At 42.8% G+C, this 16,882-nt stretch overlaps 1 protein-coding gene across 3 annotated transcripts in view; it reads left to right on the forward strand.

Moving 5' to 3' along the window:
• Nucleotides 1-16,882, forward strand: part of HELB (DNA helicase B) — a 34,084-nt gene that overhangs the window by 13,009 nt on the left and 4,193 nt on the right. For all 3 annotated transcript variants that reach the window (XM_017671429.3, XM_017671431.3, XM_017671430.3), the window contains 5 exons: nucleotides 2,937-3,018; nucleotides 3,757-3,816; nucleotides 4,966-5,194; nucleotides 6,015-6,158; nucleotides 10,455-10,949. In XM_017671429.3, the coding sequence (XP_017526918.2) occupies nucleotides 2,937-3,018; nucleotides 3,757-3,816; nucleotides 4,966-5,194; nucleotides 6,015-6,158; nucleotides 10,455-10,949 (1,010 nt within the window). The remainder of the gene's footprint in view (nucleotides 1-2,936; nucleotides 3,019-3,756; nucleotides 3,817-4,965; nucleotides 5,195-6,014; nucleotides 6,159-10,454; nucleotides 10,950-16,882) is intronic.

Here is a 16,882-nt window from a genome sequence, read left to right on the forward strand (position 1 = left end):
CTCCCTTCTTATTCCTCCTCCTCCGTTCTTTATATGTTGGTTGTTTAATTCTGTGCTCTTTTGTGCTTCCTTTAACTGCTTTTGTGGGTAGTTGATTTTATTTTTTGCCTTTAGTTAGTATTTGGTTGGTCTGCTTTCTTTGCTGTGATTCTATTTTCTCTGGTGACATCTATTTAGTCTTAGGAGTGCTCCCATCTAGAGCAGTCCCTCTAAAATACCCTGTAGAGGTGGTTTGTGGGAGGCAAATTCCCTCAACTTTTGCTTGTCTGGGAATTGTTTAATCCCTCCTTCATATTTAAATGATAGTCGCACTGGATACAGTATTCTTGGTTCAAGGCCCTTCTGTTTCATTGCATTAAATACATCATGTCATTCTCTTCTGGCCTGTAAGGTTTCTGTTGAGACGTCTGATGATAGCCTGATGGGTTTTCCTTTGTAGGTGACCTTTTTCCTCTCTCTAGCTGTCTTTAAAACTCTGTCCTTGCCCTTGATTTTTGCCATTTTAATTATGTGTCTTGGTGTTGTCCTCCTTGGGTCCTTTCTGTTGGGAGTTCTGTACACTTCCATGGTCTGATCAATTATTTCCTTCCCCAGTTTGGGGAAGTTTTCAGCAATTATTTCTTCAAATACACTTTCTATCCCTTTTTCTCTCTCTTCTTCTTCTGGTACCCCTATAATGCGGGTATTGTTCCTTTTGGATTGGTCACACAGTTCTCTTAATATTGTTTCATTCCTGGAGATCCTTTTATCTCTCTCTGTGTCAGCTTGTATGTGTTCCTGTTCTCTGGTTTCTATTCCATCAATGGCCTCTTGCATCTTATCCATTCTGTTTATAAATCCTTCCAGAGATTGTTTCATTTCTGTAATGTCCTTCTGAACATCATCCCTTAGTTCTTGCATATTTCTCTGCAGCTCCATCAGCATGGTTATGAGCTTTATTTTTAATTCTTTTTCAGGAAGACTGGTTTGGTCTATCTCCTCAGGTTTGCATCTGTGATCTTGGTCTGTATCAGTTTCTTCTGCCTTTTCATGGCGATAGATATATTTGTGGGGAGCTGGCACGTGTGTTGGGTAAGAGAAAGTCCCTTCTTACCAGTTTGAGGCCTTCCTCTCCTGGGAGAACAGTGGCCTCTAGTGGCTTGTGCTGGGCAGCTGCGTGCAGACGGGGCTTCTGATGTTGCCCGGCTGCTATGGTTTATTTAGCTCTGCAGTTGCTGTGGGCGTGGCCTGCCTCAGGCTGCTTCTCCAATATTGTGGCACCGCATTGGAGGGGGAACAGGCCAGAGGCTGTTTATTGTGGTGAGGGGCCTCCGAGCTGTGCTGCAGGGATTCGGGTGCCCAGAGTTCCCCGGGATTCACAGCTGCTGGGCTAAGTATCCCGGGGCACTTCTGTCCAGCTGTGGGTCCCTGTCCCTTTAAGACTTTCAAAAAGCACTCGCTTTTCTTTGTCCTGGGTGCGCCGGCTGCGGGGACCTGCTCACAGGTCTTACTGTCCTGTTTCCCTAGTTTCCAGCACCTCACGCATGCACTGTGTCTGTGATCTGGTGCGGATGGCTAGGGCTGGGTGTTTAGCAGTCCTGGGCTCCCTCTCCTTACCCGCTCCAACTCCTTTCCTCCCACAGGGAGCTGGGGGGAGAGGCGCTTGGGTCCCGCCAGGCCGCAGCTTGTATCTTACCCCCTTCGTGAGGCGCTGGGTTCTTGTGGGTGTGGATGCAGTCTGGCTGTTGTCCTGTGTCTTCTGTTCTCTCTTTTAGGATTAGTTGTATTTGTTGTATTTTCAAAAATATTTATGGTTTTGGGAGAAGATTTCCGCTGCTCTACTCACGCCGCCATCTTGGTTCTCTCTGGTAATGGCCATTTTTTACTGATAATCATCTCTTCATCTGAAAAATGAAAGGCTCAGAGAGAAACTATTTAGCCTTCCTAGAGCCAGACATCACAAGATGTGATTCATCTGCTGTGAGGGGCAGGCTCAAAAGCCTGCAATGCTCCTATCCCAATTTTTATATCTTCTCTCTCTCATGCAGTTTCTTACTATTGCTAAGAGAGATTAGAGGAAGACTGCTTCTCAGTGCTCTGAGGAAGGGCAGGTTATAAGTGAGCGTCACTGTCAGCGAGCTGAGCACTCGAAGAGGAAGGCCAGCCACCCACCTCATTTGGAAATTACTTTTACTGCCAGGAGCCTCAGCTTCATACTCATAACAAGGATGTAATCTGTGGTGATAGACAGACTATTTAATAAGTGTTAGGAAGTGCTCACTCCTGAAATGGATGCCTCTGCCAGGCTTAACCTTTTAGATGCTGGATCCTGGGGAGGTCTGGAGGTTCGGGGAATGAGAGACATGGTTTGGGGTGGGGAGTGGAGCATTGTGGTATTTGCAGTGTAGCTGTTTTCTAGCTATTACGGAAGTAGCTCAGTGTTTTATACTTGTATGTATATCAGTTAAATTATCAGCCTGGATATAATAATATCTGCCTCATCTGAATGTTGTGAAGATTAAAAAATTAAGTGAAATAACATACGCAAAGCATATAGATTCTCAGATTATAGCTCATTACCACCAGTACCACCAGACCTCAAATCAGAAAGAGGTCGTACTTGAGTAGTTCTGTTGCATATTTTGTCCTCTTGCTCATATTTTAAATTTAGCATTCACAAACCATCAGTGAATATGAGTGATTACATTACAAATTAGGATGACAATTTGTCCTGGCTAGTGGTTGACCTCTGTTGGGGATAGGGTGTCTGGAACCCTGGAACTCTTTTCTGTTGTCTGGCTAATGTAACAAATGCAGTTGATGTTCCCACAGTGAATTAAATATTCCCTTTGGTAGGATGTTTTCCTGGACCCCTTAGCAGAAATTCTGAATTAGTTCTTCCATAGAAATGTTGTAATTTGATGCTTTTCCTTAATATTTTTCTTTCAAATTATCAGATTTATATTCTGCAGTTAAAACTTTACTCAATGAAAAGGACCTGCAACGTGCAGAAACATCACAATTTATTGCATTTAGGAGGTAAAGCATTTACAATATTTTAATGTTTTTAGTCTTGCTTTTAAGTCTCATTAAGTTATTAATGTAGATACTGTTTGAATGGGAGGTTTTTATAGTTCATCACTGTTAATTTTCTCTTACTTTGAGGTATTTCTTTGTTAGACATGATGGAGGGCAGTTTTTAAACAAGGCTCTTTTTACCACATAATATAAAATCAGAGGAAATCTGAATGAAATAAAAGTTTATGTTAAGATAAAAATTACAAACTACTTTGTCCTAGAGAAAGTCCTGGAAACTTTTTATAGAGTTCTGTAAATTGACCCTTGAACAAGGTAGGGGTTCGGAGCACTGACCTCCCATGCAGTCAAAAATCTGCATGTAACTTTTGACTCCCCAAAACCTTTACTCATAGTCAACTGTCAACCGGAAGTTTTACTGATAATATAGTCGATTGGTTAAATTATGTTATTACTGATAACATAACATATTTTGTATGTTATATGTATTATACATTGTATTCTTACAATCAGGTAAGCTAAAGAAAAAATGTTATTAAGAAAATCATAAGGAAGAGAAAATACATTTACAGTACTCTACTGTCTTTATTGGGAAAAATCCACATACAAGTGGACTTATACAATCCAAACCCATGTTTGTCTAAGGGTCAACTGGGTGTCACAGGTGTTGGTAACGGAGGCAATTCCAAGGCAGGCGCCAGGAAGCTCACCCTCACCCTCTTGTGTTTTCATTTGTTTCAGGCAGGACTGTGATGTTATCAATGCCTGCTGCTGCCAGCACTACACAGGCCGCCTCATCAAGTGAGTCCAGGGCTGAATCTGAGGGCGGGCCCCCCCTTAACTCCCTGCTCTGTTATTTGTTTTGACATTTATCACTGTAGCCACAAATTTAAAAAACTTTTTTTTTTTTGGTAAAGTCAAATGATCTCTTCAATTAAATATAATATATACCCTTAGGCACTGACTTTCTGGTAATCAGCATAATAGGAAAAATAAGGAATTAAAATGTCCTTGGGGTCTTCAGGCCTGGCAGCTTCTCCAGGTGTGGGAGAATTCAGGAGAATTTTTCAAATTATCTGTGTGTAGTGCACCCAAGAACCTTAGCAAAACAGGATGCCTGTAGAGAACACCGTGGCGAGCATCTGTTCGAGAAACAGCTATTATGGAAAAGCCTCTCTGTTTACCTGTAGAAAGAATTAACTCACTGCTTTTGCTTTTATCAACAGCTGCTATTAAGTGCAGAGGACTTAATCCAAAGAAGGGTCAGTTACAGGAGGGGCTCCCTGTCTGTTGAGGAAAGAGACACAACAAATCATGTTAGGTAGCCTAACAAAGAGGTAAAAAGCATGAGATTGAGGCCTTCCAGTCTGGGGCCCAGCAGGTGTGGTGTTGGGCAGGTAATCTCACCTCTCCATGTTTGTAAAAAACGATACACAGGATTTCTCCATGGAGTTGTAGGAAGGATAAAATGAAATAATGTGCCTAAAGCATGTATCACAGTAACTGGCATATTGCTAGCACATGTTCAGTTTGCTGCCATAATTCTGATAAAATGTCATAATTATTATACTAGGAATATGGATAAGTGCTGTTATGACCTGAAAGAGGGTAGTGATAGGAGAAATGGGAGAGGAGAAGATGAATTTAAAAGATATAATCAATAAGATTTTTGGTAACTTTTAGAATATAGAGGAAAGAGACATATCAGAATTTATGCCAAGATTTCTAACTTGAAACAGTTAGGCTGGAAAAGGTCACCGAGTTTGAGGTGTGCAGAGAGACCTCAACTCTGGGCGCCTGATGTTGTGTTGATGTTTGGAGAACAAAAATGAAGAAAACAGGGTACGGAAGTTATTTTGAGAATTGGGTCATGTCTGAGTGGGAATTATTGCCTAAAAGAAATGAAACTAGGTTTTCTAAATTTTAACAATGTATTATTTTCTAAACTAGAGACCATCAGAACAGACTTCAGTTTGGAGTTGGTGATAAAATTTGTTGTACCCGGAATGTTTATCTCTCAGAGTTACTCCATAAAACTAACTCTAACAGTCAGCAGACTGAAGAACTAGAGGCCAGTGGTGAACTTTTTAATGGTAGTCCTCATAGTTTTGCTGGAAATAAGCATGACTTTGAAAGTGGTATTCGGCTGTGCAATGGAGAGGTGTTTTTCATAAGAAAGGTAAGTGAGAACAGAAAAATGGTACCTTTTCACCTATTGGGAGACTGATTTGGGTTTTTTGGTGTTCTTTTTTTTTTAATTGCCCTAGGATTTATTCAGAACGTAATCCTATCAGAGTTGACGTTCTTCTTCCGTAATTTTTAAGGAGTTTTACATCTGGGTTTATGAGGGATATTGGTTTGTAGTTTTCTAGTAATGTCTGGTTTTGAAGTCAGAGCAGTGCTGGCTTTATGAGTTGGGAAGTGTCCCATTCTCCTCTATTTCCTAGAAGACTTTGTGAAGAAATATATTTTTAGTAAGTTTGAAGTGCTTGAGTAACAAAAAACAAGGGACAGTGACACGCATATTTTACAAAGCATTGTTTCCTTGGTTGCTGCTTATATTTAGAAACTATAGAAGTGTTCCCTTTGAATTTGTCCTCATTGTATAAATAATCTGTTACACTAAAAAGCTTATTCTTTAAAAGCTCTCAGGAAAAATAAATTTTTTGCAAAGAGTATATGGAGGCTAGCATAGACAGTCCAAGAAATGCTATAGACTTCAACCTAAGGAAGACAACACAGATTATTCTCCAGAGAGTCAAATTCAGGTTAAGTTTCAAGGACCTAACTAAGCCTTCCACTTGTGTTTAAAATATCTGGGTATGTATTTATGCAGTTTGGGCTCAAGCATAGTTTAAGCCTTCTGAAATTCTTAACAACTGTAATGAATGTACTTGCTATTTTACTTATTCGGTGCTTGCATTTTATGTTCACAAAAACAATATCTCGACTGTGTGCATATTTGAAAATGTACAAAATAGTTTTTGTTTTTGTGACAGGATATAACTGATGTAACTTTTGGAAAGAGAAGGTCTTTGACCATTGATAATATGGCTGGCTTGGAAGTAACTGTGGATTTTAGGAAACTAATGCAACACTGTCACATAAAACACGCGTGGGCAAGAACTATTCACACTTTTCAGGTAAGTATGCACCTTTACAAAGCTATTTAAATAATGGCCACATCATAGAGTACCTTGCATATTTTCTTTCTACTTCTGGTGGCTCATCACTTTTGGTAATTAGGAATTTTTTCAGTTAGGAAGCAAAGTACACATAAGTTCAGAAATACTAGACATTAACCTTCTGCTCTTTCAGCTTCAGGACTGTCTTTATTCAGGCCCTAGGGCACTAGAGGTAAGGCCTCATCCTGCGGGCCTCTCTTGCACCGGGGATAGAAGAATCAGGGCTGGGAGGAACTTCCCTTTTGCTTTAGTCTCCGGTGTCTCTTGGCATGGCACTGTTACTGATCTTTTTACTTAAAATTTTGGTATTTTGTTCATTGCAGATCTTTGTCTAAATTTTTATTTCTAAAAATATTACATTAAAATGTCCTGTATCTTCATTGCTGAGTTTCTTAACCTCCTCTTTTTGTGCCCAAAGCAAGCGCCTCCCTTGTCCTGCCCTGGTCCCAGGCCTTCCCTCCCTCCCTCAGAAGTGAATTTGTTTCTGATGAATTGGTCCATTAATTTAGAAACAAAGTTGCCAAGGCTTATATAAATGGTAATTGTAATGTTTATATATCTTTGCAACTTGTTTTTTGTGTTGTTTGGTAAACTTATTAGGGCACAATTTGCATACACATTTTAATTATAAAGTTGGTTGAGTTTTGACAACTGAATGCCCTTCTTCTGCCCTTGTGAGACACCTGCTTTTTGTTTGGGAATAACTTTACATTTACAGAAGAATTGGAGATGTAGTACAGAGAATTTATACATGCCGCACACCTAGCTTTACCTATTGTTAATCTCTTACATAACTGGTATATTTGTCAAAACTAAGAAATAACTACTGGTACGAAATGACTGACTAAACTTTCTGCTTTATTTGGATTTCACCAGTTTCCTACTAATACTGTTCTTCTGTCCCAAGATCTAATCCTAAACCTGACATTGCATTTATTGTAATTTGCTTTTAAGCTCTGTTTTAGTCATCTTGAATTCTAGGTTTTTGTGGCTCTATTATTCCTGTCGTTGTCTTGAGCTCCCCTGTTTGGTGTTGGTATGGTGCTTCAGTGACGAGGCTGTATCAACCTACATTTGTAACAGAGATAAATTTAAGTTAGCCTATAATCCTCTACTAGTAGGCAAACATTAACTAGCATAAAAGTGTTTTTTTTTTAAGTGAATGGTGTTTTATTTATTAATTTAGTCTATCTCAGTTCCAAAAAGAATATGAAATGGCTTACAGAAGCTGCCTGCAATGCAACATGATTTTTTACAAAGATTAAGGAAGAGTGTCAAGTAGAAAATAAAGCTAAGGTTGGTAAAAGGGTTCCTGCCTGGAGGGGTTGGAATGCTGAGATGCACAGCGACTTTTTGCTTGCTTATGTGCACTGCAGGTTTGCCTCTAAGTTCCCTTAAAGCCACAGATCCCAAAATAAGACAGTACAGGTAAGTTGACTCTGTCTATTGTATTAAAAAAACCCCAAGAAACAAGAAACCCAATTGTTAAGAAGTGGAGATATTCCTGGTGTGAGATCCTGTAGAAATTCCTCCCATGGATCTTTATGATGGGGGTCTCTGTAATTCTGCAAACTCATTCAATTTTGGGAAATTTTCTTGAATAATTTCATTAAGATTTCTTGTCCTTCATTGTCTTTGTTTTGTCTTTCTAGATCTGTTTATGTTGGACCTTCCAAACTGATTAGCTAAAATTCTTACCCATCCTACTATCTAACTCATTATCATTTTGTTATATTTTTTGAGAGATTTTTCTCAAATTTATAAAATAGGCTTTCTGTTGCATTTCTGGACAAATGAAGAGTGATGGGGCCATTATTATTACTGGTTGAATTTGGAGTAAATATCTCTAAATGTTCTTCTTAACTGGATCTGGCTCTTACCTCATGGCTGAAATATCATCTCTTACCTCTGAGAACATTATGACTTGTATCAGCATAGTTTGTTTCTTCTGAGTTCAGTTCAATTCAGCAAGTGTTTACTGAGTCAGACTTTGTTCTGGTGCTTGGTACATTAGTCAGTCCATGAGACATACAAAGATTCCTGCCATTGTGAAGGTTATGTTTGGTGGGAAAGAGGATAGGTATAAATACAATTGTAAAGAATTAAGTAAACTATGTTTAATATTAGAAGGTGGTAAATGCTATGGGAAAAGGGTGGGGGTGCGATGCAGTTGTAATTTTAAGTAGTGGTTAGCATAGGCCTCACTGAGATAGTGGCATTTGATCAAAGCCTTGAAGGAGGTAAAGAAGTTAACCTTGTGGATATCTGGGAGAAAAGCATTCTAGGTAGAAGGAACAGCCAGCGCCAGGGTTCTAGGGTGGGAACCTGCCTGGCCTATTTGAAGAAGAGGAGCAGCAGGGAGGCCAGTGTGGGAGAGTGACAGGAGGTAATGAGATCGGAGGAGAGACGTCTGTGTAATTAAAACTTGCCTCCATATGAAGTTTGCTAATTCTAATGATTGAAGGAAGATTTTTAAAAAGGGACAAATGGTTTCTAGTAGGTTATTGAGGTGAAGTTCGATGTCATGTCCCGTTTCTGAGCACACCTTCGGCATGACATTTTAACTTTTATCATTATTCATCAAAAATAGTGAGCAACATAGACGTTGTCCCACCTTCACAGAGGATATGGTCCAGTGAGGAATACAGCTAAGAAGGCAGACAATTTCATTCCAGTCCAGCAAAAATTTTGTGATAGAGGAAGTACAGGGTGCTAGGAAGTACATGGATGGGGCAGAAGTGGGCCAGATGGAGGCCCCGGGGTGGGGACCATGGCAGGAGCCCAAGGAGGTTCCTCATGCAGGGTGGGACACGGCTCGTGGGGAAGGGGAAGGAGGGAGGAGAGCGGGCCAAGGCTGGCTCTTGAAGGGCCACAGGAGCCACATTAAGGGGTTAGGAGTGATAAGTGATTTTAAGCAGAGTGTAATGTGGCTGGACTTGCGATTTACCAATCTGTCTGGTAGTGCCCTGAGGACTGTGATTACAGCAGGTGAGTACATGAGGCTGTGAAGCTTTTCTCAGTGTTACCTGCTGACTAAACTTGATGAGCTAAGTTTAGGCTACATTTAGCTGTTTCAGAGTACATGGTATAAAGTCAAAGGCAGAAATGGTGCTTTGTATCTGTACAATATGTTCATCAGTCATATAACCAAGAACCATTTCAGTCAATTTCTGAGACTCAGCAGCATTATAAGGAAGTATTTGTCAAACTTACAATCTGAGGAGTTAGTTGGGTCAAACTGTGTCCAGGGAGATAGAAGTGCTTGCTGTGTACGAGATTTTTTACTGTGGATTTCTATTTTCTACATGCTCCATCTGGTCATTTGTTTCCCCACAATTCTTTTGGCAGGGGAAATGTGGGAATATTAGGGGAGGTAATGGTTCAAACCACTTCTTAGTTTACAGTGGCACTGAAATTATTGGGGCTAAAAATAGCCACAAAAATTGAAGTTGTTTTTCTCAGGCTACATGGTGACTCTGGGCATTTTTCTCACCTATGCAATTCTTGGCTTGCCACACCTAAAGAGCAAAGGTTCATTGTTCTCTTTTGTTTATCTTGATAAAAGTAGCAAATGGCTCAACAATGGGAAAGTACAGAAAAGTAGAAAAAAATCACCCACAGATCCTCCCCCCCCCCATTTTGGAGACTGACCATTTAAAATTTGGTTAAAATTTTCTTCCCTTTTTTGTGATTTATTTTGTTACATGTCCATGCTCATTTTCTTTTTTTTTTTGTATCAGAGTGATTTTACTGTGTTTTATAGCTATGATTATTTTATATATAAATGTATCCATTTAAAAAATTTTGCTGTATTTTAAAGCATTTTTGATATTTGCAAAATAATATATCCAATATCTATAGACACTTTATATAAATAAATATATTTATATTCTACAACTTGGTATTTAAAGTGTCTATTTTTTGTTATATAAGTAACAGTGGGAAAACACATTTACCCGTAAAGCCCAAATGATCATTTCCAGTTCTCACAGGGAAGATTTGGTACTGCATATGGTCTTTAAATTTATTGTTGGGTTTCTACAAGCTAGTTGTGGATCTGTGAGACCTGAACTTGGCAGCATAATTAGAAAACATGAGTTCTTGGATAATGAATCAAATGGAATCCGTAAGATTCTGGCCAGGTAGTAGGTGCTCCAGAGCGCCTAGAGGCCTTGTGCCTGTCTGTCTTGTAGACTGCTGAAGACACCGCCCGTTGTGCCGAATTAAGTCTGCTAATTCATTCCTCCCCCGCAGGGGTCTGAGGAGCGCACCGTAGTCTACGTGGTGGGGAAGGCGGGCCGCCAGCACTGGCAGCACGTTTATACCGCAGTGACCCGGGGCCGCTGCAGAGTGTATGTGATTGCAGAAGAGTCCCAGCTCCGGACCGCAATTATGAGAAACAATGTTCCCAGGAAAACTCGTTTAAAACATTTTTTGCAAAACAAGCTTTTGGAGAGCTGTGCATCTGCCGCAGGGTTTGAATCCCCGTTAAGGAGCTCTGGAGCCAGCGGAGGCCCCAGCACGCAGCCGTCAGCCTCGCCGGGCCCCACAGGCACGGCTGACCCTGGGACCCACAACGTCCGCAGAAGCGAGGCCTCCACCGCCAACGACAGTGTGTTTCCCTTTGTCGCGAGGTGGCCGTTGTCTTCATCCGCGGCCGTGGATGCAGATGAAGACCCATCAAAGTCGCGAGGCTCCAAAAGAAGCTGTGGCGTGAATGTGGAGGAAAGCCCCAGCAAAGTGCTCATGGTAGGAGTGGTGTTGCCCCGCGCTCCAGGGATATTTGAATGTTGCTCCCCTCAGTGTGCTCATAAGTGACTGCGTTACCCTGGGCCGTGGGGCGTGAAGACACGTGTCCCCAAGCCTCCGAGAACCCCTCTCCCCTGTGCCCGCCCCTCCCAGCACTTCCTCAGTTTGCCTGAGGCTGGCACTCTGGCAATCTCAGTCTGGTGATGGGCGGGAGGTGTGGGGTGTGGGAGAAGCGTCTGGGTCTCCCTACGCCTCTTCCCGCCTTCTCTCCTTATCAGCCGCCCCTCCCTTCTGTGGGCCCTACACTCGCTCTAGTCCCCGCAGGTCCACCGAGTGGCTGCGTCCCGTCATCTTGCAGCTCGAGAGGCTTTCTCTTCCACTTGTCTTGACTTTTTACCCTGACATTCAGCATTTAGCTGCTGCTATCATTTGAATGTTTCCATCCCTTGGGTTCATTGTGGCCTTATCTAACACTTGCCCTACTGTCTGTCTCATCTGGCCTCTGTTTCTTCACTCTTTTTCTTCCCATCCTCTGACTGGGGACATCTCCCCAAGTCTCAGTGCCTTTTTCCTTGGAGCGCTGACGCGTTCCAAGGTTCAGCCATCACCTTTGCATCAGCGATTTGTTCCCAGCTACCTGCTACATCCCAGGCCCTGGCAGTTCAGAGATGAGTGACAGGTCCCACTCTTGCCCTGATGGCCAGTGGTGGAGACAGACAGGCTGTGTAAGTAACTAGGTATCTCATGGAGTGCGCTTGACACCGAAGAGGAGGTCATGAACCAGCTCCCAGATCCGTCTTTGTTCCTAGAGATGGGCTTTTTTGGAGCCAGAGCTCAACATCTCACTAGTCTCTGAGGATTTCACCATTTCAAACACCATTTTCCCCCTGATAGAAGCTTACAATCTTGGAGTCCCTTAGACTCACTTTGCTTTCACCCTCTACTTCTTGTTAGTCACTAGGTTTACTGCAAAATGCCTCTCAGGATTTCTTCATTCCATTTAGTCCACACTATTTTAGTTCCTTCTCTCGTAGATGACTGCTGACCTGGCTGCCTTCCTCTAGCTGCTTCTAAGTGCTCAGCTCATCCCTTTGTTCACCAGCCTTTAGTGGTTTCCTAGTGCCGACAACATAAGTTTTAGACCATGTAGCCTGGCATTTGAGACCCTTCCCGGTTTGATTCCAGCTTCCCCAGTGTCATTTCATTTCCCAGTATTCTTCTCTGCTCTCATCAAGCTAGTCTCTCCCTTCACCACAGTGAGCCGAACTGGTTCTCATGCCTTCCCTTTGGTTTTGTTGTGCAGCTCGGCTCACATGCTGCCTCCCCTCCCTCAGCATTTGAAAAACTGTTTAGCTCATCTGCTAGGTACTGATCCAAATGCTGGAGGGAGGAAAATAGACAAGTCCCCGGTTTCCAGTTGCCAATGTGCCGTGGGCAGTAAATACAACAGAAAATAAAAATTTCAGATCAAGAGAGAGTCTATGAAGAAAACTAAGGTAGTAGAGGCAGGGAATGGTGCTGGGGGGCGTACTGTTTGCTATGGTGTTCAGTGAGGTCACGTGGAGGAGGTGATGAGTGGGCTGAGCACGGAATAATGCCCAGGAGCAGCCATGTGAGGCCCTGAGGAAGAGCATCCCGAGATGCAGAGGGTGTGGAAGGTGAGAGCCTGAAGAGCGAATAGCTCACTGGAAGAGGGGAAGGCCCGTGTGCCCAGTGAGTGAGGCAGAGCGCGCAGGAGATAAGGCTGGAGAGAGGCAGGGCCGCGGGAGGGGGCTGGGGTCCTGACCTCCTGGCGGCGGAATGTGGAGGTGTCATGTCATGTCATGTAGGCTTAAAAAACATCCCTTTGGCCTCTGTGGAGAGTGACCTGTAGAAAGTAAGGTGGAAGCAAGACCAGTCGGGAGGTTGCCCCAGAGAATGAAAGAGCAAGGATGGTGGTGAGAGGAGGCCGGGAGTCCTGCTGCACTTTGGAGAAGTAGTCCATACAACTTGCTGGTTAGATGTGAATGGGTAAAACAAATCCACGATGATTCCTGGAATTCTGGCTGAAGCACCTTGGTGAATTTAGGGCCATTTCCTGAGATGGGAAAGCCATGAGGAGAAGTTGGTTTGGGGAAATGAAGACTTCACTTTGAGCATGTTATGTTGCAGGCTCAGTTAGACACATAAGCAGGCTTATTGAGAGAGCCACTGGTTAGGAGAGCACGTTAGAGCCTCAGGGTAGATTGGGGTGGGAAATGTCCACTTGGGAGTCATTAGTGTGTAGTGGTAATTAGAGGACCAGGTGAGTTAATTTCAGGACAGACACCTGAAGGCAGAGTTCTGGCCTCCCAACTTTCAGAGGTCTGGCAGGGGAGGAAGAACCAGCAAAAGAGATGGACAAGGAGTTTGGGAGGGAAGAAAAACCAGGATAGGAAGGTGGGAACAAAACTCGACTGAAGTGAGCTGATGAGAGAATAAAAAGTGAGAGAGGGGAGGAAGCGCTAGGAGTAGAGTGTTTGAAGGTTGCTGTGGAAGGAAGCAGAGAGATAGGGTTGAATCTGGATGTAGGGCTGGTGGTCAGGGAAGGATTTCTTTATTTTGGATGGGTGTATTAAAGCATCCTAGGGTCTTGCTGGAGTGGTCCAACAGGGAATGAGAAATTAATGGTTCAGAGAGGGGGAATAATTGCAGGAATGGGGTCCAGAAGTGGGTGAGGTGGGATAATCAAGAACCTGAGTACAGGGGTTGCCCTTTGGATGGGACTGGGGACAAGGGGCCCTTTTGCACTGTAACTGGTGGGGAGTGGGTACAATCATCGGGTTTAACAGGAAGATGAGGTAGCTCTCAGCTCACACCTCCTCCCACCCTCTGTCTTCCTAGTAGACTCCAGCTCTGTTGCTGTCAGGTTCTCCCTTACTCTAACCGGCACATGTCCCCTCTGCCCTGCACTTGTTGTAACCATCATTTGAGTCTGTAAACCAAGCCTCTGGAGAACAGCATTTGTGTCCTACAGTTGCTGATGACACAGTAATATTTCAAAAATACTTGGTGATTAAAAGTGAGCTATGACTACGTGGCAGTGAAACCTTTTTTGAAAAAATAGGGTATTGTTTTTTCGTGTTGAGCTCAAAGTCACACCTATTCTGGGAGTGCCCCCTTTGCTTTGAGTATTCCTTTGAGAATCATTTTTAGAGGCAGTAGAAGATCCTTTTGAATATCAAACTTCTGAGGGAAGGGAAGCAAACTTCTGAGACCTATTTTGGTTTTTTAGAAATAATCCAAATCCATTTCTTCCTAGTTTTATGAGTTGGCATGATCCAAGTTGGGTAATACTTACATAAACATTTTTTAAAAAGTGGGATCATAAATTAACTCCAAATGTAGTACCAAGAGAAGCTTAAGAATTGCCTGATAACCCTGGCAACAGACTTAATAGGGCGAGTCTTTTGACATCCGAGACTGTAATGAAGGTAAGAAGGGGCCACCATAATACAGATAAGGGGTGCAGAGGTGGGACTGCTGTGTAATCTGCCTCTACCAGGCTAAAGTCTGAAGGGAAAGTGCTTCTGTCCTCTGACCCCATGTGGATATTGAAACAGTTAAAGGTTCTCTAAGAGTGTGCCCAGCATAGGGTGCAGTGTGTGAAGTATTGGCATATCAGGTAACACAAGTATACAGGATAGTGTGCTGGAGCATGGTGTGCAAATGGCAGGTTGAGCTAAGGACACTGGAAGAGGTAGGAGATAAACCAAGGCTCTTCTAAAGAGATTGTATGTTCTTCTGATCACAGTACTTTAAGAGCTGAAATTCATGAAGGTCCCTTTGACTGGAGTTCATGGATTATGGTTAGGGAGAGACTGGGGTATGAGTTCCCAGCAAAAACAAAATGGTCATGCTCTAAGTCAGGTAGTAGCAGTACAGATGGAAGAGACATGTTAAGGGGTAGAGTTGGTAGGACTTAATGGTCAGTGATACAGAGTGGGTGTTGGGCCTAAGGATGAATCCTAGGCTTCCAGTGTGGGCATCCAGGGACATCCAGGTACCCTTAGGACTGGGACAGTTTTGTAGGGAAAGGAATAAAAGTGGGCACTGTAAAAGAAAAAGTTTTCTCTTTTGTTCTTCTTGGAAGTAGTAAGATTGCTGCTGGTCCTAAGCTTCATTCTGTATTCCAGATCAACTCTTTGAGGTGGCATTTCCATCTCAGCAAAACATCTTTTTCTGAAATTAAATGTGTTACCTCTTGCAAAGACCCTGGGATAAATAAGGCCTTTGAACTGGAACAGGAAAGAGAGGCAATTCTAAAAAAAGAGTCCTTTTCTAAAAGTTTTTCGCTTTGGATTTCTTAGCACCAGAAGGGAATGGGGGAGTTACGGCTTATGTGACGGTTCTACGGGAGGATGGCAACATTATCCATCTTCAGTTCTGAGCTTGCTAAGGCTTTTATCAGAGAGGGTCTGTGAACACACAGCAGGATGGAGGGGGGCTGCCCAGTGCTGGCTTGACAGCATTCACAGTAGCACAGTTGAAGTTCTCTAACTGAAGAGGGCAAGTTTTCTCACAGGGTCTTCCAGAAGTATCTGACATCTGCAGGAGTCCCTAGAAGTGAGGAATCTAGGGATTTGAAGGCTGAGGATGGATGAACTGGTGACTTGTTTCCGTAACTCCAGATTTTCAGGGACACTGAGGTGCCTCATTTCTAAAAGATCAAACTCAGTGAGAAGGGCTGCCCACCTCCCTTCCTTCACATGCACATGCTCCAGTAAAACCAAACCAGCATTTAAATTCAACAAATACTAGTGCTTTTCTGTAGATTAATAACTTCGTGTTTTGAAGAAAACCTTAAAAGGAATATACCCTGATTTTTTTTTTCTTTTGCCTAAGCTCTTTCCACCAAAAAAGAGGATGAACAGGTGTGTCCCTTTACATAAAAACATATGTGCAAACATTCTAAAATTTATCATATGAAGGCAGCTATTCCCAGAAACTTTTTGGAAAAAATGACATTTAACAACAAAAAAAAACCAAACCTAGGAAGGGCTTAATCACAATATTCCCAAGTAAAGATAGTCCTCATATTAGGGTTCTTCAGAGAAACAGAACCAATATGCTATGTCAGTCTGTCCATCTGTCTGTCTACCAGTCATCTATCAACTGTGTATCTAGGTTTACTTTAGGGAACTGGCTCGAGATCGTGGAGGCTGGCAAGTCCAAAATCCACAGGGCAGGCTGGCAGCCTGGACCCAGAGAAGAGTCGATACTGAGGCCTGGGGCCAAAGGCTGTCGGCTCGCGGAATTCCTTCCTCCTTGGGGAGGTTGGTCTTTTTTCTGTGAGGGCCTTCAGCTGACAGGATGAGGCCCACCTACATTACGGAGGGTAATCTGCTCTACTCATAGCTTACTGATTTAAGTGTTAATCTCACCTAAAAAATACCTCCACAGAAACATCTTGAATAATATTTGGTCAAATATCTGAAATGTCTGGGTCCCCTGACTTAGCCAAATTGATCCATAAATATAACCACCACAGTCCTCTTAACTGAACAGATGGAGCGTTGTGAAAGATTAATTGATATGTGCTTATTGTTCTTATTGTTCAGAACTTTCCTTGTGACTACGGTGGTCCCTTGACTTGTGCTTGGGAAACAGTAATAGTACCAGGAGTGTGCTGTGGCATTGCAGTGTTTCGTCTTCCCGCCCCTTGGGCTGGCATTGTGGATATGCAGCCAGGGCAGACAGAGAGGGCTTTGTGCTTACATGGACCCCACACTTGTTTTACTGTTGTGCACTTGCCATCTTGAAATTCTTACTTTTTGAACAAGGGGCCCGTATTTTAAATTTGAACTGGGTCCCAAATTATGTAGTGGGCCCTTGTGTACACCTTTAGTGATTAGATAGATATATTGTACTCATTCAGGAAGTAGTCACTTCTACACGTCCGTCCCAGAGCTGGG

This window comes from Manis javanica, chromosome 10 (assembly GCF_040802235.1).
Source record: "Manis javanica isolate MJ-LG chromosome 10, MJ_LKY, whole genome shotgun sequence".
NCBI lineage: Eukaryota > Metazoa > Chordata > Mammalia > Pholidota > Manidae > Manis > Manis javanica.